General features: G+C 55.6%; 3 protein-coding genes across 5 annotated transcripts in view; 1 reads left to right on the top strand and 2 right to left on the bottom strand.

Moving 5' to 3' along the window:
- Positions 1-1276: 1276 nt before the first annotated feature.
- On the bottom strand, positions 1277-8143 carry EMC10 (ER membrane protein complex subunit 10). Of its 2 annotated transcripts, XM_016936652.4 has the most exons (8): positions 8012-8143; positions 6669-6741; positions 5604-5713; positions 4455-4559; positions 3908-4089; positions 3693-3786; positions 2723-2809; positions 1277-2521 (listed from the first exon to the last, which is right to left on the bottom strand). In XM_016936652.4, exons 1-7 carry the CDS (start codon positions 8123-8125, stop codon positions 2723-2725), a joined length of 765 nt encoding a protein of 254 aa, XP_016792141.1. In that variant the 5' UTR covers positions 8126-8143; the 3' UTR covers positions 1277-2521. The 2 variants fall into 2 exon arrangements, with proteins under 2 accessions (XP_016792141.1, XP_001173798.1); XM_001173798.7 differs by lacking the exon at positions 2723-2809.
- Positions 8144-8261: 118 nt separating this feature from the next.
- On the top strand, positions 8262-17569 carry GARIN5A (golgi associated RAB2 interactor 5A). 2 transcript variants are annotated; one of them, XM_513012.8, is made up of 5 exons: positions 8262-8540; positions 8737-8837; positions 9214-9344; positions 16489-16696; positions 17399-17569. In XM_513012.8, exons 1-4 carry the CDS (start codon positions 8282-8284, stop codon positions 16691-16693), a joined length of 696 nt encoding a protein of 231 aa, XP_513012.3. In that variant the 5' UTR covers positions 8262-8281; the 3' UTR covers positions 16694-16696; positions 17399-17569. The 2 variants fall into 2 exon arrangements, with proteins under 2 accessions (XP_513012.3, XP_009434364.1); XM_009436089.5 differs by having other exon boundaries at positions 9166-9344.
- Positions 17570-18032: 463 nt separating this feature from the next.
- The window catches only part of MYBPC2 (myosin binding protein C2), a 34435-nt gene continuing 28110 nt past the window's right edge, over positions 18033-24357 (bottom strand). Inside the window, exons 24-28 of the mRNA XM_024351602.3 lie at positions 24176-24315; positions 22647-22806; positions 22309-22445; positions 19825-20011; positions 18033-18159 (exon numbers count right to left, since the gene is read on the bottom strand). Of these exons, the coding sequence (XP_024207370.1) occupies positions 18149-18159; positions 19825-20011; positions 22309-22445; positions 22647-22806; positions 24176-24315 (635 nt within the window). The 3' untranslated portion in view covers positions 18033-18148. The remainder of the gene's footprint in view (positions 18160-19824; positions 20012-22308; positions 22446-22646; positions 22807-24175; positions 24316-24357) is intronic.

Genomic DNA, 24357 nt, shown 5'->3' with positions numbered 1-24357 from the left:
TCTTTTGAGTTTCGTACTTCATCCCTGGATAACCCGGTCAATAAAATAAAATAGTGAGTGGGTTCCCCAAGGACCGGCAAGACCGGGAAGAAAAGTTTAATAAGAACAGAACCCTAGGGGAGCCTGAAGGAGCTCAGGCATTTCCTGGAATACCCCACAGAGTAACCCTGCCAGCCTGAAAGCAACCGAGACTTAGAGGGAAAGGACATAATCAGGTTTATAAAGATCCCAATGTTCAACCCAGGAAAAATAAGATGTTCCCCCAGTGCCGGGGTAGAAGACATCTGCAGATCAGACACAGGGACCAGGACTCCAAGTTGGGAACACTTCCCAAAAAGCATCAGTAGGCCTGGCGCAGTGGCTCATGCCTGTAATCCCAGCACTTTGGGAAGCTGAGGCAGGTAGATCACCTGAGGTCAGGAGTTCAAGAACAGCCTGGCCAACATGGTGAAACTCTGTCTCTAACAATACAAAAATTAGCCAGGTGTGTTGGCGGGCGCCTGCAATCCCCGCTATTTGGGAGGCTGACGCAGGACAATCGCTTAAACCCAGGAAGCGGAGGTTGCAGTGAGCTGAGATCGTGCCATTGTACTCCAGCCTGGATGACAGAGCGAGACTCTGCCTCAAAAAAAAAAAAAAAAAAAAAAAAAAAAGCATTAGTAAATATTTCGGGAATCCTCTAGGAAAAGAATGAAGCAGGATTCACATGGAATGAAGACAGAAAAAGCATAAGCTATCTCCTGCAGGTGCAGAAAGAAACAGAAGTTAGCAATGCTAAGACTATCTTCTTTATTAAAGTTATCAAAAATAGGCCAGGCGCGGTGGCTCACGCCTGTAATCCCAGCACTTTGGGAAGCCGAGGCAGGTGGATCACTCGAGTCCAGCAGTTCAAGACCAGCTTGGGCAATATGGTGAAACCCCGTCTCTACAAAAAATACAAAAACTAGCTGTGCGTGGTGGTGCACGCCTACAATTCCAGCTACTCAGGAGGCTGAGGTGGGAGAATCGCTGAGCCTGAGAGGTGGAGGTCGCAGTGAGTCAAGGTACCGCCACTACACTCCAGCTTCGGTGACAGAGCAAGACCCTGACTCAAAAACAAAAAGAAGTGATGGGAGGGAAGGCAACCTCCCACAGTGCACCACCTCCTGGTCTTGACAGTCGACTCACGAACCATCACTTGTTTATAAGCGCGTTTCCGATCTGCCATCGTAATTCCATTTTAGTCATGCATCCCGAGATCATTCAAACCACACCCAAGAGAGACTGGACGACAGCATTCACTAGGGTGCTATTTATAACCATACAATGCAGGAGGCTAGCTGCGTGTCGATTTGGGGGACAGTTTAATAAACTGCCACACAACACAGCTGAGCTTCACACAGCCATGAGGATGGGGACAGCCATTCCTTGGGTTTCTGAATAACGTATCAAGTGAGCAGTGAATTTCAATCAAGCTTGTACATCAGGACCGTCTTGCCAAAACAACAGTTGCTTTTGGCTGCTGGAAGCTGTAGCTTTTCAAAACGTTCACACTTTTCAATGTATCGTCGATGTTTTTAAATAGACTTACAGGGAGGGTGGCACACAGCAAAGGCCCGCAGGCCCTCGTAGCACCGCAGTCCAGGTAGGATGCTGGGCGGCGGGGGGTGGTGGAGGGGGTTCTATTTACAGTGTCTGGGCTTTGACTCCACTAACTGTTGGTTTTGTTTTCTTTCTTAAACCTTTTCCTTCAAGTCTGGAAGCCTGTGGAGGGCCTGTCACCCTAAAGGCAAGGATTCCTTGTTTGCACCAGGCAGACAAATGTCAAACCACGACCCCAGGGGCTGCACTAGGCGTCGGGCCCAGAAGCCCCTGGCCATCCAGCCCCGACTCTTTCATGCCTCTGCCCCTGATGAGGGGACCCAGGGTATTCTCAAGGGGACACAGAAGGGAGGCTGCATCCTAGTCCAGTGTCAAAGTGAGGGGGGCGCTGCAGGAGCCCGGACAGGACCACCTAGCCCAGCCAGGGACAGGAGGGTAAGACCACCTGGAACAAAGGCACAGAGGCTGGAGAGAAGGCGGCATGTTCCCAGACTGCATGGGCTCGGGGTAGGGGGATGCAAGGTCAGAACTGACATAGTGGCCAGGATCTCGGGCTCTACTCCATGGGCAGGGGGGAAGCCCCTGGGGCTGCATGGGGCCATGGGGGAGGCGGGCGCAGGAGACACCGGCTGCTGTGCCAAAGGCCCCAATCCAGCTGCTCCTCTGCCAGCAGAAGGCAGAGGACGAGGGGCTGGCCCAGGTGGCCTCATGGGACAGGGGGAAAGGAGGGACCAGCAAACCCTTCTTGGGATGGCTGAGGACACAGGGGACTCCAGCAGAAAGGGAGGCCCCTGGGTGTGCAAGACGGGACGCTGACCAGCCTGGGCCCTCACCGGCCACTACCCCCACCACCACCACCACCCCCACCCCCACCCTGGCCCCCGGTGTCCGGCGCTCCTGACATCATGAGGAACAGGACGACGGGAATGATGTACATCCACTGCAGCCGGACGGAAGGATGGACAGACAGACACAGAAAGAGAGAGAGAGGGGAAGGAGGTGAGTGTGGGCATCACCCACCCACGGTGGGGACCAGCATGAGGGGAGGCCGCGTAAGGGGAGGGCGCCCAGGTCCCCTACGTCACTACAGGTCAGGGAGGGCCGGTGGGGCGCAGGGAGGGGCAGGGGTCTCGGTCCTCACTCAGGCCTCCTGCGGCGGTGGCGCGGGCCCTGGCGCAGCAGGACGCAGGGCTGTGAGCAACACGGCCCCCCCCAGGATGATGTGCCACTGGGGAGGGAGGGAGCGCAGGTCAGGGCCAGTGGGCTGCCGTGGGGCCCGAGGGCCAGCAGGGAGCGGGAGGGCGCTCGAGTGGGCAGCAGGGCAGGGCCCAGCAGGCAAGGGCTCAGCCTCTGGGCCTCAGTTCCCTGCAGCACAACTGTTGGACTATCCAGGCAGAGCGGGTGAGGCCCTCAGACAGGGCACTCAGCACAGCAGGGCTCAGCTATCCCAGCCTCAGCATCCTCCTAGCCTGCCTCGGGCCACGCAGACCTCCTCGCTGGCCTTGGCCTGCCTGGGCTCCTGTGCCACAACCTAACACCAGTCTCCACACTCAAGGGACCAGAGGCCTGGGTGGAAGCCACCTCCTCCGGCTGTCCCCAGCCTCCCCACCCCACGCCTCAGCCTCCAAGCCCCCGGGACTCAGACCTGCTGCTGGCAGCACAGGCCCCTCCCTCCTCAGCTCCAGGAGGCCTCCCAGGCACCCTGCTGCCCCCAGTGCCCCTCCCTGGGCCACATCCCTCCCGGACCCACTCCTCTCTCCTTCCTGTACAACCCCCTGGAGAACCTGCTCGCCCCTCCTTTCCAAGCCTCCCTGGTTCCTTTGAAACCTCCACTGTTCCCTTCCTCTCCAGCCTCATGGCTCCAACCTAGCTCAGGCCGAGACCTCCCCCAGGACCCTGCGCCCTAGAGCTGGCCCGACCTCCCCTGACCACACTTCCATACCCTCTTCCTGCAAACAAGCCTCAGCCCAGGTACCAGGACACACAGGAGGCCCGGAGGACAAGGAGCAGGCCCGAGCACCATAGGGGAGTATGGGTGGGAGCATGGAGGGCCTGGCCAGGCACCGGGACTGTCAGGAAGGGAATAGGGGAGGCGGGGGAGCCCCACTCACGTATTTGGCGAAGAAGGACTTCTGCTCCTGGGGGTTCTTGGCCTTCTGGGCCTGTTCCATCTCCAGGCGCTCAATGAAGGCCGCTGTCTCAGGGCTGGGGCAAGGGGAGAGAAGGAGAAGGGTGAGGCCCGGAGTCCAGGGACCTGGAGACCCTGAGGCCGCCAGGAAGGGCCGGGGCAGGTGGCAAGGGCGCCGCGAAGGCAGCAGGGGCTCACCCTGGGGCTGTGGTGGGCGGCTGCAGCTGCACCGAGGTGGTGAACAGCTCCAGGTCCACGTCCTCCACCTCATGGCCCCGGCAGCCCCCGGGCTGCGTCACCACCGACACGCCCACCACGTTGCCGGCCACATCCACGTGCAGGGTCAGCTGGTCCGACAGGTGCGACTCCACCAGGGAGCACTGTGGGGGGAGTGGGGTCAGTGGAGGTGGGGAGCCTGCTGCCTGGGCTCCACCCTAACCTCCCCCCGCCCCCACCACAGGACCCCCGGAGCATTTTTCAAAACCTTCCCATGGCTCCCTGTTACCCTCAGGCCCAAGTTCAACCGCCCCCCACCCCGGAGTCCTCACAATGCTATCCCCATGAAAGCACCCGCTACCTGGACCGACCCCTCCAGACCAGGAGGCCTTGGAGGGCAAGGCCAGGTCTGAGTCTCCCAGGCCTCTGCGGGCTCCAGAAACACAGGGGTTCGAATGGTGGAAGCAGGACCAGGGTAGGGGGTGAGGAGGACGAGGGAGAAGGGGGCTCATCCTCGACACCAACTCACCGCAGGGACAAAGGAGGAGACGTAGCCACCAGCTTCCAGGCCATCCAGGGCCCCGGGTCGCCTTGGGATCCGGACCCGGTACAGGCCATTCAGGGCTGCCACATCCTGGGGATGGGAGAAGAGGGTGCTGGTCAGAAGGATGGTGTCAGCCCTGGACAGGCTGTGATGCCCACCAGGCCTCCGCGGAGGCCCCTCTCCAGCCCCACCCACCTCACGGCCCACACTCCCCAGGCTAGCCAACCTGAGTCTGCCCGGGACTCTTCCTGTTGGGGTGGCCCGGCTGGTGGGTGAGGCCAGGAGCAGCTGGGACCGCCCCACCTAGGGGAAAAGCCACCACAAGGAGGGCAAAGCCCAGCCCAGCAATGGAGTGGGTCCTGAGGATGCCTTCCCTGTGCCTGGATCCAGCCGCACCTGGTGTCCACCCTACGCCTGGACGTACCAGTTACATGCATAATAAATTCTGTCTGGGGACAGCTGTGACAAGAGAATCATGTGGGCACCATGCAGGAAGGCTGCTCAGGCAGACCTCACCACGTGGCCACCAGAATCAAGCCTGCACTCCCCAGCCTCCCTCACAGCTACATCTGGCTGATGGGTGGAAGTGGGTTGTGCCAGCTTTTGCAAGCTTTCTCTAAATGCTGCTGCTCCTTCTGCCCCTCTTTCTCCCTCTCTATCCTGCTGCCTGGAGCCCTGGGGCCTCTCTGCATGACCCCTACGGAGGATTGAGCTGGGCCCTTGAGGCTGCCACAACACAGGGCGACAGAAGTGAGCTCCTGTCCAACCATAGCTATTTTGAGGCTTTCTCCTCACAAACAAATCTCATCTAAGTGGTCATGAAACAGCTCAGCTGATCTGGAAAAGAAGAGGAGCCGACTGTGTGAACCTGCAGGGGAAGGGGGTCTGCCGGCAGAGGGAGCAGTGCAGGAAGAGGCCGTGACGCAGGACACCATGCCTGGCGGCGCTAAAACGAACTGCAATGCCGTTCCACCAGGGGCAGTCATTGAGGACAGAGGCTGAGAGTGGCAGGTGGTGCTGGGAGCCCACCTGGGCCTGGAGGGAAGGCTGCCGGGGACCAGCAGGGGGTGGCTGAAGAGACAGCTGGAAACCCTCCATCCCCATCCACACCCAGCCCTGAGGGCCCCACCTCACCCGGAGTCGGCCCCGCTCCTCCTCGCTGAGCTGCCGCTGTGACAGGGACAAGGTACCATCCTGCTGGTTCCAGAGCAGTGAGCCCCGCTTCCGGAAGTTGGCACTGTCATCTGTGAGGAGCTCAGGTTCAGAGACGCCCCCTCCCCCGCCCACCCTTCAACCCAGGCAGGGGCCAGGAGGTCCAGCTTCAAATTTTGGCCTGGCCTCCACCCGAGTGACCAGGTTCCCTCCCCATCTTGGCCCCCATTTTCCTATCTGCAAAGTGGGGACACCTCCACCATGTTCCACCTCACAAGGCAACCCGTAGCAGATGCATGAACCCCACAGCTCCCAAATCCTACCTCTGCCTCGCCAGGTGACCCAGGGATAGCCACACAACCTCTCTGAGCCTCAGCTTCCCCAACTGCAAAATACGGAGGCTGTGGAGTTCAGGAATTCCCAACTACCTGGCCATGTCAGAATCAGGGGAGCTGTTCACTGAGCAGATGCCAGGGTTTGCAGAGGGGCACCAGCTTCAGGGTTTGTGCCCTCAGGTTCGGGGCCTCAGACTCGATTACTACACTCTGGGCAGCACTGACGTCCAGCTCTGGGAACCTGGACACCTGCATCATGGCAATTTAAGTTTGGGTTTGAAGCTGGCCCCTGCTCTGCCACTCACTCACGATGAGACCTTGTGTGGTGCCTACTCTGAGCCCGTTTCCTCTTCTGGAAAAAGGGGCTGACACGAATACCTACCACCTCACATGGCTGCTGTGAGGACATCTGAGTTAATACTTGCAAAGCGTGGAACTGCTAATGCTGGGCACGTGGCGACTGATCAGGAAAGCCGCTCTGAAATTATTACTGCTGTGATGACCTTTTAAAAACTGAGGTTTGTCTCACAGGCAAGGGGGCATTTAAAGAGTGTTTCTCTTCTTTCATGTCCCACTTTCCCCTAACCTGAGGTAAATCTGTTAGTAAATGGATGTTAGTAAATGTCATACGACGGGAGGCACCCGGACTCCAAGTCTTGACTTCTCAGGGCACCAATGTTAAGTGTCTAGGAGAGGACGTTGCCTGACTCACCGATCTCAAATGAGTGCTCCAGCAGCAGCCCCACCGTGCCACAGGCCTCGCCCTCTCGACCTTCCGCCCCAGCCTGCAGAGGACACAGAAGGCCCCAGGTGAGGACCACCCAAGCTCTCAGCATAGTAGTCACCCACAGAACCCAGGACAGACAGACTGGTGGGCTGAGGGAGGAGCCTTATCTTCAAGTTAATCACTGCTGCTTGCCTTTATTTCACTAGAAACCACCCATTTCATGAATATTCATACTCTGGACTCCCTCACCCCCAGAAAACCAGACCCTACAAACATGCCTAACCTCATTGCCAAAGCAACTATCCCAAGGTCACTTCCAAGCCTTGCGCCACAAATACTCATGAGTTAAATGACACCCTCCCTCTCCCAAGCCTTCTTTTTCATGCTAATATTCAAATGGCCTCCTTATCACCTGACAGCCCAATAGCCAAGATGCAGCCTGAGTTCAGTCCCTATTAAGCACATTCAAGATTCATGCTTTCCTTTTCTCCAACCTCCAAACTTGCATACTCACGCATATTTAGGAGACAAAACTCATCTCCACTTCCTCAAGAGCCCCCTCCCACGCCTTATTTTCTTTTTCTGAGACAGGGTCTCGCTCAGTCGCCCAGGCTGGAGTGCAGTGGCGTGATCTCAGCTCCCTGCAACCTCTGCCTCCTGGGTTCAAGCGATTCTCCTGCCTCAGCCTCCCGAGTAGTTGGAATTACAGGCACCTGCCACCACACCCAGCTAATTTTTGTGTTTTTAGTAGAAACGGGTTTCACCATGTTGAGCAGGCTGGTCTTGAACTCCTGACTTCAAGTGGTCCGCCCGCCTCGGCTTCCCGAAGTGCTGGGATTACAAGCATGAGCCACCGCGACCGGCCTAATTTTTTTTTTTTTTTTTAGTATTTTTTGTAGAGACAGGGCTCGCTATGTTGCCCAGGCTGGTCTTGAACTCCTGGCCTAGAGCAATCCTCCCGCCTCGGCCTCCCTAAGCGTTGGGATGACAGATGAGCCACCGCGCCCGGCTTCACCTTGCCTCTTTCATTTCAACCGCCCGGACGTCGGATTCTCCAAGATTCCACACCCCCAGCCCCGCCCCCTCATACATATTCCCGAGCCAGAGCCTTCCGACAGGTGCGCTTGTTCTCCCACCCAGTCCTTGCAACCCGGTGCACTGGCGAGGCCCCTCCTGCGCGTGCGTGACTGAGGCCCGGCTTTCCAGGGATCTCCCACCTCTTCCCTCTCATCCCTGCGCAGCCTCCTTCCGTCTGTAACTCACCTAAAGACCCAAGACCCGCGACACCCGTAGACCGCGCCCGCTATGCACAGCTAAAGAGCACTCACCCCTCGCGCACCAGTCCCGGCCCGGCAGCTGCTGCCCCGGGCTCGACTGGGCGCTGCTACCGCCATCAGCAAGAGCAGGAGCAGCCGGGTTGCCCCAGCGCTGGCTGCCGCCATCTCGGCTTCTTCCCACCAGCGAAGGGACGGCTGTGAGCCAAGAGCCGCGGAGCACGCCGGGAGGAACAGGCCGCAGCCTGACGCCCGTGCGCCTGCGCTGGGCCCCGGCGCCTGCGCACTGGCGCCCGTCCGCACCTGGGGCCTGACGTCAGCAGGATGGGGCCGCCCCTTTGGCCTGATCTCCAGGAACCGCCCCCTCCAGGGACGTCATCACAAACCAGGAGCCCGCTCTTGTGTGACGTGATAAAGCCCGCTCCGCATCATGACGTCACAGTGCGCGTAGTCCCGTCCCCTCGCTTTCTCCCTCTGCTCCTCCGTCCGCTCCCGTCGGACGGGGACATTGCAATGAGGCGGGATCGCGGCCCTAAGCCGGCCCTGGATGGAGCTGGCGAGGTGGAACCAGGTGGGATGGCAGGTGAGAGAGGGGAGCCAGGCCTAGAGGGGTTGGACCTGGTGAAGGAACCAAGTAGGATGGGGCCGGCAATTCGGGGACATCTGATACCCCGTCCTCTCCGCGGGGCTGTGCCGGGCCCTCCCAGTTGGGGAGCCAGGCACAGCCTCCCAGGATCGACCCCCAGACTTCGTCCTGGTAAAATGCCTCCTGGTTGCAGCCTCTCCCACGGGCCGTCCCAGACGGCTCCAACGCTACCTCCAGAGCGGCGAATTCGACCAGTTTCGGGACTTCCCCATCTTTGAGAGCAACTTCGTACAGGTAGGGAGCCCCAGAACCCCCTCATCCCCAGCCTCGGCCTGCCCCTCGACCTCCTCCTGACTTGGAAAGCCCCTGCTCCCCCATAACGTCCATCTCGTGGGATTCCCGACTCCCAACTCCTATGTGATCTCTGACACCCCATACTTCTAGTTCTTTAGATTCTTTGTGAACCCTGGCCTGTAACTCCCTTGCCTCGGTTTCCCTGACTTCACACCCATATGATTCTTGAACTTTAATTTCAAGATCTCTGGCCCCAGCCTGATTTTCAACTCACCTGGTTCATGACCTTTTCCCCTACCAAGATTCCGAACCTCTGATCCCTCCTCAGTTCTGCCCCCACATCTATCCTGCCCCGACCTCTGACCTCTGGCCCCAGGTGACTCGGTTGGGAGAAGTTGCCAACGAGGTCACCATGGGGGTGGCAGCCTCCAGTCCAGCCCTGGAGCTCCCGGACCTATTGCTTCTGGCCGGCCCTGCCAAGGAGAATGGACACCTGCAACTCTTCGGGTAACTGCCCTCACCTCAGCCGAGACCCCTTCCTCCCTCAGCTCCAGGCACCTGAGCCCCCAGCAGTACCTCCCCTCGTCCAGACCACCCCCAGGGCCAGGAGCTGGCAGTGCTACCGGCCCTCCCTGAGCTGCCATCTACCCGGGAGAACAAGGACAGAGCAGCCCTCAGGGGCCAGAAATCAGAGACTAGACAGACCTGAAGGGGACAGTCCTCAGCCATGCCCCAGCAGCGGTCAGGAGAATGATCATTTCCGCAGGGCCTGCTCATGCCAGACGCCCCTAGGCCGCGCATACGATCTCACCTCTGACCTCATATCTTCACATGGTGGGGTCCCTTAGCCCCATCCCCCAAAGAGCTAAACTGAGGCTCAGAGAGCCGGGAGCCAGTTGCCCAGGGTCCCACTGTGGCTCCAGAGTGGGCCAGGATTGGAATGCCAAGCTTGTCATGATTGTGGATCTCATGGATCTTGAGCCCTCCTGTGCCTCAGCCCACACTGCCCCTTTACGTCATATTTTTTCATTGAAAAAGTAATGCAGATCGGGTGCGGTGGCCCACACCTGTAATCCCAGCACTTTGGGAGGCCAAGGCAGGCAGATCACTTGAGGCCAGGAATTTGAGACCAGCCTGGCCAACATAGCAAAACCCTGTCTCTACCAGAAATACAAAAAATTAGCCAGGGCCGGGTGCGGTGGCTCACGCTTGTAATCCCAGCACTTTGGGAGGCTGAGGTGGGTGGATCACGAGGTCAAGAGAACAAGACCATCTTGGCTAACACAGTGAAACCCCGTCTCTACTAAAAATACAAAAAATTAGCCGGGCGTGGTGGTGAGCGCCTGTAGTCCTAGCTACTTGGGAGGCTGAGGCAGGAGAATGGCGTGAACCCGGGAGGCGGAGGTTGCAGTGAGCTGAGATTGCGCCACTGCACTCCAGCCTGGGCGACAGAGCGAGACTCCATCTCAAAAAAAAAAAAAAAAAAAAAATTAGCCAGGTGTGGTGGCGGGCGCCGGTAATCCCAGCTACTTGGGAGGCTGAGGCAGGAGAATCGCTTGAACCCAAGAGGTGGAGGTTGCAGTGAGCCGAGATCATGCCACTGCACTCCAACCTAGGTAACAGAATGAGTGAGACTCTGTCTCAAAAAAAAAAGAGAGAATAAAAAAGAAAAGAGAAAAGAAAAAGTAATGCAAACAAACGAGAAAACAAGCACAAAATAGACAGCAGAAGATGTTCCTTTTTCTCACCCAAGGCTCCTGCCCCAACTCCAGCTACAAACACTGAAATGTTTACGTGCCTACAGTACAGAAACATTCTGCCAGTAGCTTTCACTTTTTTTGTTGTTTGTTTTTTTGAGACAGAGTCTCCAGGCTGGAGTGCAGTGGTACAACCTGGGCTCACTGCAACCTCTGCCTCCTGGGTTCAAGCAATTCTCCTGCCTCAGCCTCCCGAGTAGCTGGGATTACAGGTGCCTGCCACCACGCCCGGCTAATTTTTGTATTTTTAGTAGAGACGGGGTTTCACCATGTTGGCCAGGCTGGTCTCGAACTCCTGACCTCAGGTGATCTGCCTGCCTGGGCCTCCCAAAGTGCTGGGATTACAGGCATGAGCTACCATGCCTGTCTGGCTTTCACTTTTTTTACCACATCTCACAGTTCATGAAAGAGAGATGCCGGGTATGGTGACTCATGCCTGTAATCCCAGCACTTTGGGAGGATGAGGTGGGAGGATTACTTCAGGCTTGGAGTTCAAGACCAGCCTGGGCAACATAGCAAGACCCCCATCTCTACAAAAATCAAAATTACAAAGCTAGCCAGGTATGGTGGCACATACATGTGGTCCTAGCTACTGGGGCTGAGCCAGGAGGATCACTTGAGCCCAGGAGTTCGAGGCTGCAGTGAACTGTGATCACACCACTGCACTCCAGCCTGGGCAATGAAGTGAGACCTGTTCTCTAAAAAAGAAAGAAAGAGAGGGAAGAAAGAAGACAGAGAAAAGAAGAAAGGGAAGAAAGTAAGGAGGGAGAAATAGAGGAAGGAGGGAAGGAAGGAAGGACAAACTCACATTGTCTCACACATGCACACATGAAGGTCCACAGTTCCTTCTCTGCATTTCTGAAATCCAAAAGATTGCTTTTCTAATTTCGTGGCCAAATCAGATTTTGACCTGCATGTACTCAAGATGACTTACAGCCTTTATTACTCCCCCCTGCCTAAGTTAAAAACCTTTCACAAAGGAGTATTCTGACACCAGTACAGTACCCTGAGATATTTTCTCTTCTACACTATACCTTTATTTTTGTTTATGTGTTGTAGAGGTGGGATCTCACTATGTTGCCCAGGCTGGTCTTGAACTCCGGGCCTCAAGTGATCCTCCCACCTCAGCCTCCCAAAGCACTAGGATTACAGGCATGAACCACTGTGCCTGGCCTTTATTTATTTATTCATTCATTCATTCATTTAATTTTGAGACAGGGTCTCACTCTGTCATCCAGGCTGGAGTGATCACAGTTCTCTGCAGGCGCAAGCGATCCTCCCACCTCAGCTGCCTGAGTAGCTGGGACTACAGGTGTGCACCACCCACACCTGGCTAATTTTTGTATTTTTTTGTAGAGACAGGTCTCACCATGCTGCCCAAGCTGGTCTCGAACTCCTGGGCTCAAGCAATCCTCCTCCCTCAACCTCCCAAAGTGCTGGGACTATACGTGTGACCCACCTTGCCCAGCCCCTTTTATTTTAAATGCTAACTGTATTTCACCAATTGATCTCATCACTCACTGAATCATGACCTGCAGTTGGAAGAACACCAATGATGGTGCTGAGAGTGGCTGTGACCCCCTGCTAAGCTCCTTTGGCACCCTAAAACCCCTTCCCAAATGAACATACCACTGAAGTGAGAACATTGAGCTTGCTCTACAAATTTGGCCTCAGGACTCACCTCCTAGCCCCTCACTTCTGTCTAACCAACTTCCAGCCCTGAGCTATTCTGGGGCAGTTTCTGACAGAGATATATATATACACACACATACATGTATATATACATATATACACACATACATGTATATATACATATACACACATGTATACACACACATACATGTATACATACATACATGTATACATACATATGCACACATACACGTATACACACATATACATATACACACGTATATATACATATACACACGTATATATACATATACACACGTATATATACATATACACACGTATATATACATACGCACGTATATATACATATACACATGTATATATACATATATACACACATATATATACATATATACACACATATACACACACATGTATATATACATGTATACACACATATATATACACACATATATATGGATCCATCCTTTCTTTAAAAACAGCAGTAGAGGCTGGGTGTGATGGCTCACACCTGTAATCCCAGCACTTTGGGAGGCTGAGGTGGGCAGATCACCTGATGCCAGGAGTTTGAGACCAGCCTGGCCAACATGGTGAGACCCCATCTCTACAAAAATACAAAAAATTAGCCAGACATGATGATGGGCGCCTGTAGTCCCAGCTACTCAGGAGGCTGAGGCAGGAGAATCATTTAAGCCCAGGAGTCGGAGGTTGCAGTGGCCAAGATCTCACCACTGCACTCCAGCCTGGGTGACAAAGCAAGACACTATCTCAAAACAAACAAACAAACCAGCAGTAGAAGGCTGGGTGCAGTGGCTCACACCTGTAATCCCAGCATTTGGGAGGTCAAGGTGGGAGGACTGCTTAAGCCCAGGAGTTGGAGACCAGCCTGGGCAACATAGTGAGACCCCATCTCTACTAAAAATACAAACATTAGCCAGGGATGGTGGGGTGTGCCTGTAGTCCCAGCTACTTAGGAGGCTGAGGTGGGAGGATTGCTTGAGCCCAGCAGGTCCAGGCTGCAGTGAGCTGTAATCACGCCACTCCACTCCAGCCTGGGCAATGGGAGCAGGACCCTTTCTCAAAAAATAAAATAAAAAGCAGTAGCCACAGGCTGGGCGCGGTGGTCACACCTGTAATTCCAGCACTTTGGGAGGCCGAGGCGGGTGGATCACGAGGTCAGGAGTTTGAGACCAACCTGGCCAACATAGTGAAACCCCCTCTCTACTAAAAAATACAAAAATTAGCCAGGCATGGTGGCGGGCGCCTGTAATCCCAGCTACTCGGGAGGCTGAGGCAGGAGAATCACTTGAACCGAGGAGGTGGAGGTTGCAGTGAGCCGAGATCGCGCCATTGCACTCCAGCCGGGGAAACAGTGCGAGACTCCATCTCAAAAAAAAAAAAAAAAACAGCAGTAGCCACAAGCCATACGCCACTTCTCCCTGCGCCCACCCCGTCGTCAGCACGACGCCCATATCCATTTCGTATTGCCATGAGCACAGCCACCACGCTCCTTCAGACATATTTGCACAATTGGACTCTTTTTTTGTTTTTGAGACGGAGCCTCACTCTTGTTGCCCAGGCTGGAGTGTAGTGGCATGATCTTGGCTCACTGCAACCTCCGCCTCCCAGGTTCAAGAAATTCTCCTGCCTCAGCCTCCCAAGTAGCTGGGATTACTGGCATGTGCCACCACACCCAGCTAATTTTGTATTTTTAGTAGAGACAGGGTTTTGCCATGTTGGTCAGGCTGGTCTCAAACTCCCGACTTCAGGTGATCCGCCTGCCTCGGCCTCCCAAAGTGCTGCGATTACAGGCCTGAGCCACCGTGCATGGCCTGCACAGTTGGACTCTTTTTGACCATTGCACGTGCTCTGCTGTCTTAGACACCAAGCTGTGTCCAGCCTCCTCATGTTAAAGTGGTAGGCAACGTCCTTAAACAAATGCCTGCCCTCAGATGGCTTGGTTTCAAATCCTGGCGTTACTTCATCACTGGCTTTGGCCAAGCTCAGCCTACCTGCCTGTGCCTCAGTTTCCTCATCTGGATGACAGGGATAAGAGGAGAGCGCACCCCATAAGGTTGTCGGGGGAAAAACTGGGTAAATATAATAGCACCTGGCTCTGAGTAAGTGCTCCACAAATGTCAGCTGTTATTCTTCTATTTGGGGGACAAAAATCAAGTCACCCACTGAGGGACACTGGGGTTTGTTGGCATCTCGGTTACAGGCGGTGTGGCAGGGGACATCCGCGCGTATGTGTCTGTGCACAGGTGTGAGGGTGTCTGTGAGATCCATTCCTGGCAGTGATACTGCTGGACCAGAGAGGCCACCTGGCTACTCAGTGTTGTAGGTGAACATGGGACCTGGGCTCCAATCCTGCTGTGTGACCTGAGCCAAGATCCTCACTCCTTCCTGACTGCTTCCTGCTCTGCCCTGTTGGACCTTAAATCGGGCTGCGGGCCTGAGCAATCAATTTACCAAGATACTCAAAAAGCATCCACTGAAGCATCCACTGAGCACCTGCCACGTGTCAGCTGCGGGTACCAGGGAAACTTTCACCACTGGACAAAGCAGGCCTCCAGGGACTCCCTGCCCTCCAGGAGCTCCCACTCTACCAGGCAGGCAGAGGGAACAGGTGGCCATTTGTTAGATGGGCAAGGCCTGTGGGGCTCCGTCAGACCGGAAAGGACTACGGGGAAGTCTCAACAGGGTGGATGTGGTTGAAATAGGCCAGGGGAGACGTCCCTGAGAACGTGCCTCCTGAAACACAGGGCGATGAGGGGGCGGGTCTTGCCTGGAGAAAGAGCTTTTCAGGTGGAGGGAACCATCTGTGCAAGGGTGCTAGGGTCGGACTGAGCCTGGTGTGTTCATGGAACAGCAGGGAGGCCAGTGTGGCTGGAGGTGCAGGAGGTGAGGGCAGAGAGGGAGCAAGGGGCTCTGCAGGTCTGTGGGCCACAGTGAGGGCTTTGTGTTTATTCCTGTTGAGCCAGAGCCACAGGAAGGCTCTGAGCAGAGGGACCCAAGCTGCCCAAGGTGTTGACCTGCGCCCTCTGGGGGACTTGTGGGGAACAGACTGTAGGGACTGAGGGCTGAGGCAGGTGGCTGGACGCAAGGGTGGCAGAGGAGGGAGTTAAAAGGGTTTGGATTGTGGATACATTTTAAAGGTGGCAGGCAAAGTGAGGTGGCTCATGCCTATAATCCCGGCACTTTGAGAGACCGAGACGAGAGGATCACTTGAGCCCAGGAGTTGGAGACCAGCCTGGCCAACATGGTGAAACCCCATCTCTACTATATAAAAATAGAAAAATTAGCCAGACATGGTGGTGCACGTATAGTCCCAGCTGCTCTGGAGGCCGAGGCAAGAGGATTGCTTGAGCCCAAGATGTTGAGGCTGCAGTGAGCTATGACCGTGCCACTGCACTCCAGCCTGGGCAACAGAGTGAGACCCTCTATCTCAAAAACCAACAAAAAATAGTGGAGCCACCAGGATGTGGCGTCAGGACTCATCAGGGTGTGAGAACATGGAGTCCACCGCGACTCCAAGATTTTGACCAAGCAAGAGGGGGATGTAGCTAAGACAGGGAAGACCAAGAGGAGTAGGCTGCGTGTGAGGGGCTGAGGGAGCTTGAGAAGTGGGCTGTTGAACATGTTGTGAGTCGGATGGTAGATCCCACACCCAAGATGGGATTTTTTTTTTTTTTTTTTTTTTTTTTGAGACACAGTCCCTCTCTCTGTCGCCCAGGCTGGAGTGCAGTGGCGTGATCTCGGCTCACTGCAACCTCCGCCTCCCAGGTTGAAGCAATTCTTCTGCCTCAGCCTCCAAAGTAGCTGGGATTATAGGCACCCACTACCATGCCCGGCTAATTTTTACTATTTTTAGTAGAGATGGGGTTCCACCATGTTGGCCAGGCTGGTCTCAAACTCCTGACCTCAGGTGATCCTCCTGCCTCAGCCTCCCAAAGGGCTGGGATCACAGGCGTGAGCCACCACGCCCGGCCCCAGATGGAAATTTCAAGTAGGCAGTTGTATATTCGAGTCTGGAGTTTAGGGGAGAGGACTAGTGGGAGACAAAAAGAAGACATGTGGCTGGAAGAAAGTTGGGAATGGACTCAAGTTCAAGAGGCAGTGAAAGTGGAAAGGGATTCGTGGGGCAGAGGGAGGGGTGGCAAGGTGGGGACCCCTGACCCCGATGGTGCTGGAGGACCCGACAGGGTCAGAACCTGAGGCTGCCCCTTCCTGCCACCCAGGCTGTTCCCCTTGAAGTTCGTCCAGCTCTTTGTCCACGACAAAAGCCGGTGTCAGCTCGAGGTCAAGTTGAACACCAGCCGCACCTTCTACTTGCAGCTGCGCGCCCCACTCAAGACCCGAGACCGAGAGTTCGGCCAGTGGGTGCGGCTGCTCTACCGCCTGCGCTTCCTCTCCGCTTCCACTGTGCCCTTCACGCAGGAGTAAGAGGTGCTGGAGGATGAAGATGGGGAGGGTGATGATGATGAGGTGGAGGCCCAGAGGGAGTGGGAGGAGGTGAGGAGAGGGGGGAAGCGCAGTGGGGCAGCAGAGGGCAGAGGGGAGGTGTCTGAGGACTCCCAGGTCTAAGAGAGGAGAGAGCTTGGGTCCTGGACTCCTGGATCTGAGGGAGATGAGGGCTGGGGTCCTGGACTCCTGGGTCTGAGGGAGGAGGGGCTGGGGCCTGGACTCCTGGGTCTGAGGGAGGAGGGGCTGGGGCCTGGACTCCTGGGTCTGGAAGTAGAGGTGACCCAGGGATATGGGGGTCTGTGGGTAGAAGCCAGCAGTCTCTCCAGGGCCTTGGCACCCCTAGCCAAGGGGGCTGTCGTATCCTACTTGGGAACACACACAGCCACCCACACCCGTGCCCCAGCCCCTCTCCCCGTGACATACCAGAGTAGGGTCTAGAGAGGGACAACCTGTGCCCTGAAGGAGTGGGGTCAGCCAGGCCCAATGTCCAGTTCTCTGTAGGGCCTTGGGGGTCAAGGTGGAGCAGGGGATGATGCCAGTTTTAGAAGCTGAGGGCACTGGAATCTGTGCCCCCTCTTAAGACACCTGGCTTCCCCTGCCATTCCAGTAAGTGCAAAGTCCCTCCCCGCCCCCTCACTCCCTAACTGCAGGCCAAGGCCTCTGAAACAAACTCTCTCTCCCCAGCCCCAAGGCGTGGAAGCCAGACTTGACCCCAAGACCTCTGAACTCTGGGGACTCTGAGTCTTCCAGCATCCTTCAAGGTCACCGAATGACCAGAGATCAAAGTACCTTGCCTCAGGGCCGGGCAGATGAGATATTAAAGTTAATAAAGGTCAATCCATTAAGAACCAACAAGCAGGCCACGAGCGGTTTCGCCTTCGTCACCAAGTCCGCGCAGCTGCCTGGCAGGAGTTTGTCCGGTACGGCTGCCTCCCTCTTCGGTTCACCACATTTAGCTCTTGGGGCCGCTGCCAAGGCCTAGAGGCGGCCACACCGTCACAGCTGCTTCGGTAGAGTGGCCTTCTGGGTGTGGCCTGGGTGTGTCTTTGACTCGCTGCCACTGTCGTTGCCCCTAGCCTGCACCCTCCCTCCCTCCCAGCAGCTTCTCTGGGGCCGGCCTCCCCGTGGGCTTGGGTTCACCTCTGATGCTCTGTGGTTGCTGTGACAACGTGGCTGCCTCGCTAAAGTAGCTATTCCAAGAGGCCACCTCACCGCGGCCTGTGTCGACGCAGCTGCTCCCATCGCCAACCCCGGGGTGACCAATCCCCTGCAGGAGGAAGACGGAGCTACGGAGTCAAGAAGGACAGACACTCCAGGGTCCAGACAACACTGTTTTGTTCTCAGCGAAAACTCCAGAAAGAACACAGTCCTGGGAGGTTGGGGATTGGGGTCAGGACTCCACCACCAATTGTCTTGGCAGGTAGGGGACAGGTCTCACTGCGGCACTGCAGGAAAACGAGAAAGCGGGTGAGCCAGGCCCGGGCACGCCTCCTCCTGAAGCCCCAGGAGGAGGAGCTGCATCCACATGACCAGCAGGGGGACAGGATGACGGTCACCATCCCGCCCCATCCCAGGCCACTCTGGCTGGACAACCCAGAGTCACAGTGCCCCTGATTACTGGTATTTTGGATCCCAGATGGGGACATTCTGAGCTGCTGGCTGTACGCGGTCACTGGAATCCTGAGGCTGGGATTTTTCTGAGCTGATTTAATAGTTAATCAGGGAGACAGCAGAGTATCAGAAATTGGGTGGGCTTGGAAGGGCAGTGATCTGGGGTGTTTTTGTTTGGTTTTTGAGACACAGTCTCACTCTGTTGCACCAGGCTGGAGTGCAGTGGTGCCATCTCAGCTCACTGCAGCCTCGGCCTCCCCGGTTCAAGTGATCCTCCTGCCCCAGCCCCCCAGGTAGCTGGGACAACAGGCATGTGCCACCAGGCCCGGCTAAATTTTTTTGTATTTTTAGTAGAGACAGGGTTTCGCCATGTTGCCCAGGCTGGTCTTGAACTCCTGGGCTCAAGCAACCCGCCTGCCTTGGCCTCCCAACGTGCTGGGATTACAGGCGAGAGCCACCGTGCTTGGCTAGAAAGTGTCCTCTCTGAGCCTTTGTTAAGGGTCCCCAGCCACCCTGTCTGCTGGGCTGTCCTCAGAGCCAGGGAAGTCAGAGGTCAGAAGTCACCATCCGGGAGGGACTCTGGAAGTCCACATTGATGTCATCCTGCTCTGAGGGACACGGTTAGTGGCCTCCTCGCTGAGCCTTGACTGGCAGACATCTGATGGGCCGGAGCCCAGGGTAAAGGAGCGGGGGAATTGTGTTCCAGGAAGAGGGAAGAGCATGTGCCAAGTCCCTGTGGCGGGAAAGCCTGGCCAGTGTAACCGCCAACAGCCCGGTGTAGCTGGGACATCATGTGGGAAGAACCGGGGTGGACACACCACCGTGAACACCAGGCGGAGGGGCGCTGGGGCGGTGGGGAGTCCCCAGCGGGCTGGGATCAGGGCTGGGGCAGAGCAGCTCTGGATAGAGAGAGCTCTCTGGGGCCAGAGTCCAAGGGTGAAAGTGGCTGGCAGGAGGGAGAGACTGGAGACAGGGAGGCGGCTGGCAATGGAATATGGGAGGAAGAGGATGTAGCTTTCCTGGGGCTGGAGCTGTGGGACCGAGATGAGGGGACGGGGCAGGGAGAGGCAGGGGCAGGTGGGTGGGAGCATGGGGACAGGCTATGGAGGGGAGGCACTTTCGGGAGCTCCCGCCACCCCTGGTCATCCGTGTTACCCATATTTGCTCTCACTCTGTCAACCCATCTGCCTACGGGGGCCCAGGTACACTGGAGGCCTTGGGGACGTTTCCTAAGCCCTTCTCACTCAGCCTTCCTCTTCCTTGTCCTTCAACTCCTTTGGAAAAATCTGACTCCTGCCCAAGCTGGGTCAGGGGCTCCCCCACCCCAACTCCTAGGATGCCCTGTGCTGCCTTCAGGACAGCAGCTTCCCAGTCCTCCTCCCAGAGGGCCGGTCTCACTCGTCTCCAGATCTCAGCGGTGCTCAGCCCGGGGCCACCGGCCAGGCTGGCACAGGGCCCGAGCAAGGGTCAGCCAGTGTTGGGGATGGCCACGCCCTCACCTCGGACCTCCAGCTTGCACTCAGCCAGCGCCTCGCCCAGCTCGTTGACGGCCCGGCAGGTGTAAGTCCCAGCGTCGAAGGGCGAGGGGCGACGGATGTTCAGCGTCAGGACTCCTTGGTAATTGGTTATCAGGAACTTGGGATCTTCACGGATTTCCATCTTGTTCTTCATCCAGACCACCTTGGGCTGTTGAGAGTCAAGGGAGAGGAGGCCAACTTAGAGAGAGTCCCTGGGCAATGATGACAAAATGGGGCTCAGGAAGCAGATCTGGGTTCTAGGCTCTGCCACCCTCTTGCCAGATGTTCTTGGACGAGTCACTTCTCCCTGACCCTCAGTCTCCTCTTCTGTAAAAGCAGGTTGATAATCCCACTTCACAGGGTAACGGTGGGGTCTTCCCATTGCTCTCAGGACAAAGAGCTCACTGTTTGTAGTGGCCCACAGGGTCCCACGCTCTTTGACCCCCATTACTTCTCTGCTCCAGCCAGTCTACCTCGCTGTCCTTCAAACAGACCAGACAGGCACCCACCTCAGGACCCTGGCACTGGCTGTTCCCTCTTCCATAGTGCCCTTCCCTTTTTTTTTTTTTTGAGACAGAATCTCGCTTTGTCTCCCAGGCTGGAGTGCAGTGGCGTGATCTTGGCTCACTGCAACCTCCACCTCCCGGGTTTAAGCAATTCTCCTGCCTCAGCTTCCCAAGTGGTTGGGATTAGAGGCGCCTGCCACCATGCCTGGCTAGTTTTTGTATTTTTAGTAGAGATGGGGTTTCACCATGTTGGCCAGGCTGGTCTCAAACTCCTGACCTCAGGTGATCTGCCCGCCTCGGCCTCCCAAAGTGCTGGGATTACAGGTGTGAGCCACCGTGTCTGGCCCAGCCCTTCATAATTTTATATTATTTATGTGACTCTGGGCAAATGTCAGTCTCCCCCAACATACAGGAAATTTCTTGTTCGAATCACCCAGGTCATTGAAAGCCTCTGAAAATGTTTGTTGTAAGAATAAATGGAGTGAATAAATGAACGAGAGCACGAAACAGTGCTGTAAATAAGCAAATGGAGTGAAGGAATGAACTGAGTAAATGGATGGATTGGTAGGTGGATAAATGAGTGGAATGAGTGACATGAATGAGTGGAGTTAGTGAATAAAGTATACAGAGATGGAGACATGGTATGCCTTAAGGAGGCTGAAGCGAAGAACCTACAGCCCAGACCAGAAGCTGGCAAACTGTTCCTATAAAGGGCCAGATGGTAAATATTTCAGGCTTTTTGGGCCCTGTAGTCTCTGGGCCTGGAACACGAGCCACGCACATTTATTTACATTTTGTCTGCAGTAGCGGTAAACAAAACATAAACAAATATGCTTGGCCCGTGTTCCAATAAAACTTTATTGAGAGAAACAGGTGGTGGGTGGATTTGACCCATGGGTGATGGTTTGCCAACCCCTGGTCTCAATGAGCTCTAGGTTGCAAGTGTCCCTATTCACAAAGAGCAGTCGGAAAATGGCTGGACAGGAAGACCCTGGGGAGCCGTGCTGGTTTAGGCTGCCCCTGCTCCCAACGTTTCTTTTTCCACGGGACTGGCATTTGTCCTTGGACAGAACAAGAGAGACTTAATGGTCCTCTCCTCAAGCTGCCGAGACAAGCTGTTACCTGGCAGTCAGGGGACAAAGAAAAAGGCAAGAGGCCAGGAGCAGTGGCTCATGCCTGTAATCCCAGCACTTTGGGAGGCTGAGGCAGGCGGATCACCTGAGGTCAGCAAAACGCCGTCTCTACTAAAAATACAAAATTTAGCTGGGCATGGTGGTGCACGCCTGTAATCCTAGCTACTCAGGAGGCTGAGACAGGAGAATCGCTTGAACTTGGGAGGCGGTTGCAGTGAGCTGAGATCGCACCACTGCACTCCAGCCTGGTCTCAGGAAGAAAGAAAAAAAAAGAAAGAAGGAAAAAGGCAGGAAGCCAAAGGCAAGATGTGATTGATTGTCTGAGACTTGGGCTCTGGTCAGAGGAGTTAACAGGAAGTAGGTGAAAAGTGAGCAAGTCCAGTCTGGGCATGGTGGCTCACACCTGTAATCCCAGCACTTTGGGAGGCCGAGGCGGGAGAATCACTTGAGCCTAGGAGTTCAAGACCAGCCTGGACAACATAGCAAGACCCCATCTCTACAAATTATAAAATTAGCTGGCCACAGTGGTTCATGCCTGTGGTCCCAGCTACTCGGGAGGATGAGGTAGGAGGATCACTTGAACCCAGGAGGTCAAAGTTGCAGTGAGCTGTGATTGTGCCACTGCACTCCAGCCTGGGTGATACAGCAAGACCCTGTCTCAAAAAAAAAAAATCAAAAATCAATTAAAAAAAATTTTTTAAGTGACTAAATCCCTTGAGACAGAGAACTCGGGGAAGAAGAACTGGCGTGATGGGGAGTGGGCTTCATTGTATGGAAGATTCCCCACAAGGCAACACACACGCAGATCTGGGTCCCTGCCCTGGCACCTTCGGGTGGCCTCTGACAGCGCAGTTGAGGGCTGCCGAGTACCCAGCCACGACCACGCGGTCTATGAGAGGCGTCAGGAACTTGGGAGCCATCCGGAAGTCATGCTCCTTATACTCGAACGGTTTGAAGGTGATTCCTGGGGAGAGAGGATGCACCCGTAAGGCGACTGATCTAGATTCTCCCCTGACACCAACCAGGGAACAAACCGCAATCACCTCTCTCCCATGACTAGGTGCCGTCAACCCCAGTGGGGAGGGGAGGGCAGGAGGAGTCCAGGTAGGACCTGGGCGAGAGGGTGGATGGGGTGGGCCTGGGCTGTGGGGCAGGATGGCTGTACCTGTCTTGAGGATGCGGGCCGTGTTCTTGGAGACACCAGGTGAGTCACTGAGCCCACAGATGTTCTCGGTGTAAACTCGGAAATAGTATTCGTTGCCCACGATGAGGTCGGACACAGTACAGCTAGTGTGCCTGTTACGTTCATAGACGTTGAACCACTCCTAGTGTGGGAACAGGGAGGGACCAGGCGGGTCGGGGCCACAGGATCACACGATTACACACAAGACACAGACGAAAGAAGGGGTGAGAAAAGCACATCCAGTGTTTAAAAAATGTGTCACTCATGGCGCACTACTCACGGTGGCCAACAGGTGGAACCAACCCAGCGCCCATCAGCGCAGGGATGGACAAACAAAACGGTCGGCCCAGACAAAGGAACATCATTCAACGCTAAGAAGGGGTCAGGCACCGTGGCTCATGCCTGTAATCCCAGCTCTTTGGGAGGCCGAGGTGGGAGGCTCGTCGCTTGAGCCCGGGAGTTTGAGACCAGAGTGGGCAACCCGGCGAGACCCTTGTCTGTTAAAAAAATCAAAAAATTAGCCAGGTCTGGTGGCCAGCACCTGTAGTCCCAGCTACTTGGGAGGCTGAGGGAGGAGGATTGCCTCAACCTGCGGGTTGGAGGCTGCAGTCAGCCATGATCATGCCACTGCACTCCAGCCTGGGTGACAGAGTAAGACCCTGTCTCAAAAAAATTACAATAATAAAATAAAAGAAATAAAGGCCAGGTGCAGTGGCTCATGCCTGTAATCCCAACACTTTGGGAGGCCAAGGTGGGAGGATGACTTGGGTCCAGGAGTTCGAGACCAGCCTGGACAACATACTGAGACCCTGTCTCTACAAAAATTAGCGGGACGTGGTGGCACGTGCCTGTATTCCCAGCTACTTGGGAGGCTGAGATGGGGGGGATCACCTGAGCTCAGAGGCAGAGAAGGCAGTGAGCCAAGATTGCACCACTGCACTCCAGCCTGGGTGACAGAGTAAGACCCTGTCTCAAAAAAAAAGAATTCTAAAAACAGGATTTCCGCACGGACACACCGTGCACCCTGCAGCATGGATGAACTTCAAAGACGTTGTGCTGAGCTAACAAAGTCAGACACAAGGGTCACATAGCTAGGATTCCATGTGTATGAAATGTCCAGAGTAGGTAAATCCAGGGAGACAGAAAGCAAATCGGTGGCTGCCAGGGGAGACCAGGGGGTGGCGCTATTGGGTACAGGGCTTCCTCTGGGGGATGAAAATGGACTGGGTAGAGGCGGTGGCTGCACAACCCTGCAGATGTCCTAAGTGCTGCTGAATTGTTCGCTTTAAAACGGCGAATGACTAATTCCGTTATGTGACGTTTACCTCAGTGAAAAAAGAAAATGAAAACCCATCACGTGCCAAGTCTCAGCTAAAAGGCTTCCCTCCTGGCCCCAGCCCATCCTCCAGCCTCTGGGCCCCTCCCTGCCCTTCCAGCTGTGAACGGGGGACATCTGCACCTGCTCTGCCCACCTCACCGGCTCTTCCCCGTCTCCCCCTCTGCTCTCTCACCATGGTCTTTTTGTCTGCTTTCTGGACGAAATACCCCGTGATCTCACTGTTCCCATCATCTTTGGGGGCCTGCCACTCCACCAGCGCGTTCGTGCCCCACACCTCCTTCACCATCACGTTTATGGGGGGCCCAGCCTTTTCTGGAAATGGGGAAGTGTGACAAGTCAGTCCGGGTTTTGGGA

Source organism: Pan troglodytes, chromosome 20 (genome assembly GCF_028858775.2).
Source record: "Pan troglodytes isolate AG18354 chromosome 20, NHGRI_mPanTro3-v2.0_pri, whole genome shotgun sequence".
In the NCBI taxonomy this organism is placed as follows: Eukaryota; Metazoa; Chordata; class Mammalia; order Primates; family Hominidae; genus Pan; species Pan troglodytes.
The sequence above is the reverse complement of the archived record's forward strand: the minus strand, read 5'-3'. Positions and strand labels throughout refer to the sequence as shown.

Excerpts from the sequence above, each read along its gene's own strand:
- EMC10 (XM_001173798.7), bottom strand. The coding sequence starts at position 8,125 with ATGGCGGCAGCCAGCGCTGGGGCAACCCGGCTGCTCCTGCTCTTGCTG. Across the intron at positions 5,714-6,668 it reads GGAGCACTCATTTGAGATCG|ATGACAGTGCCAACTTCCGG; the intron begins GTGAGTCAGGCA and ends AGCTCCTCACAG. Across the intron at positions 4,090-4,454 it reads TCTCCTCCTTTGTCCCTGCG|TGCTCCCTGGTGGAGTCGCA; the intron begins GTGAGTTGGTGT and ends CTCCCCCCACAG.
- GARIN5A (XM_009436089.5), top strand. The coding sequence starts at position 8,282 with ATGGGGCCGCCCCTTTGGCCTGATCTCCAGGAACCGCCCCCTCCAGGG. Across the intron at positions 8,541-8,736 it reads GGAACCAGGTGGGATGGCAG|CCTCTCCCACGGGCCGTCCC; the intron begins GTGAGAGAGGGG and ends TCCTGGTTGCAG. Across the intron at positions 9,345-16,488 it reads GGACACCTGCAACTCTTCGG|GCTGTTCCCCTTGAAGTTCG; the intron begins GTAACTGCCCTC and ends CCTGCCACCCAG.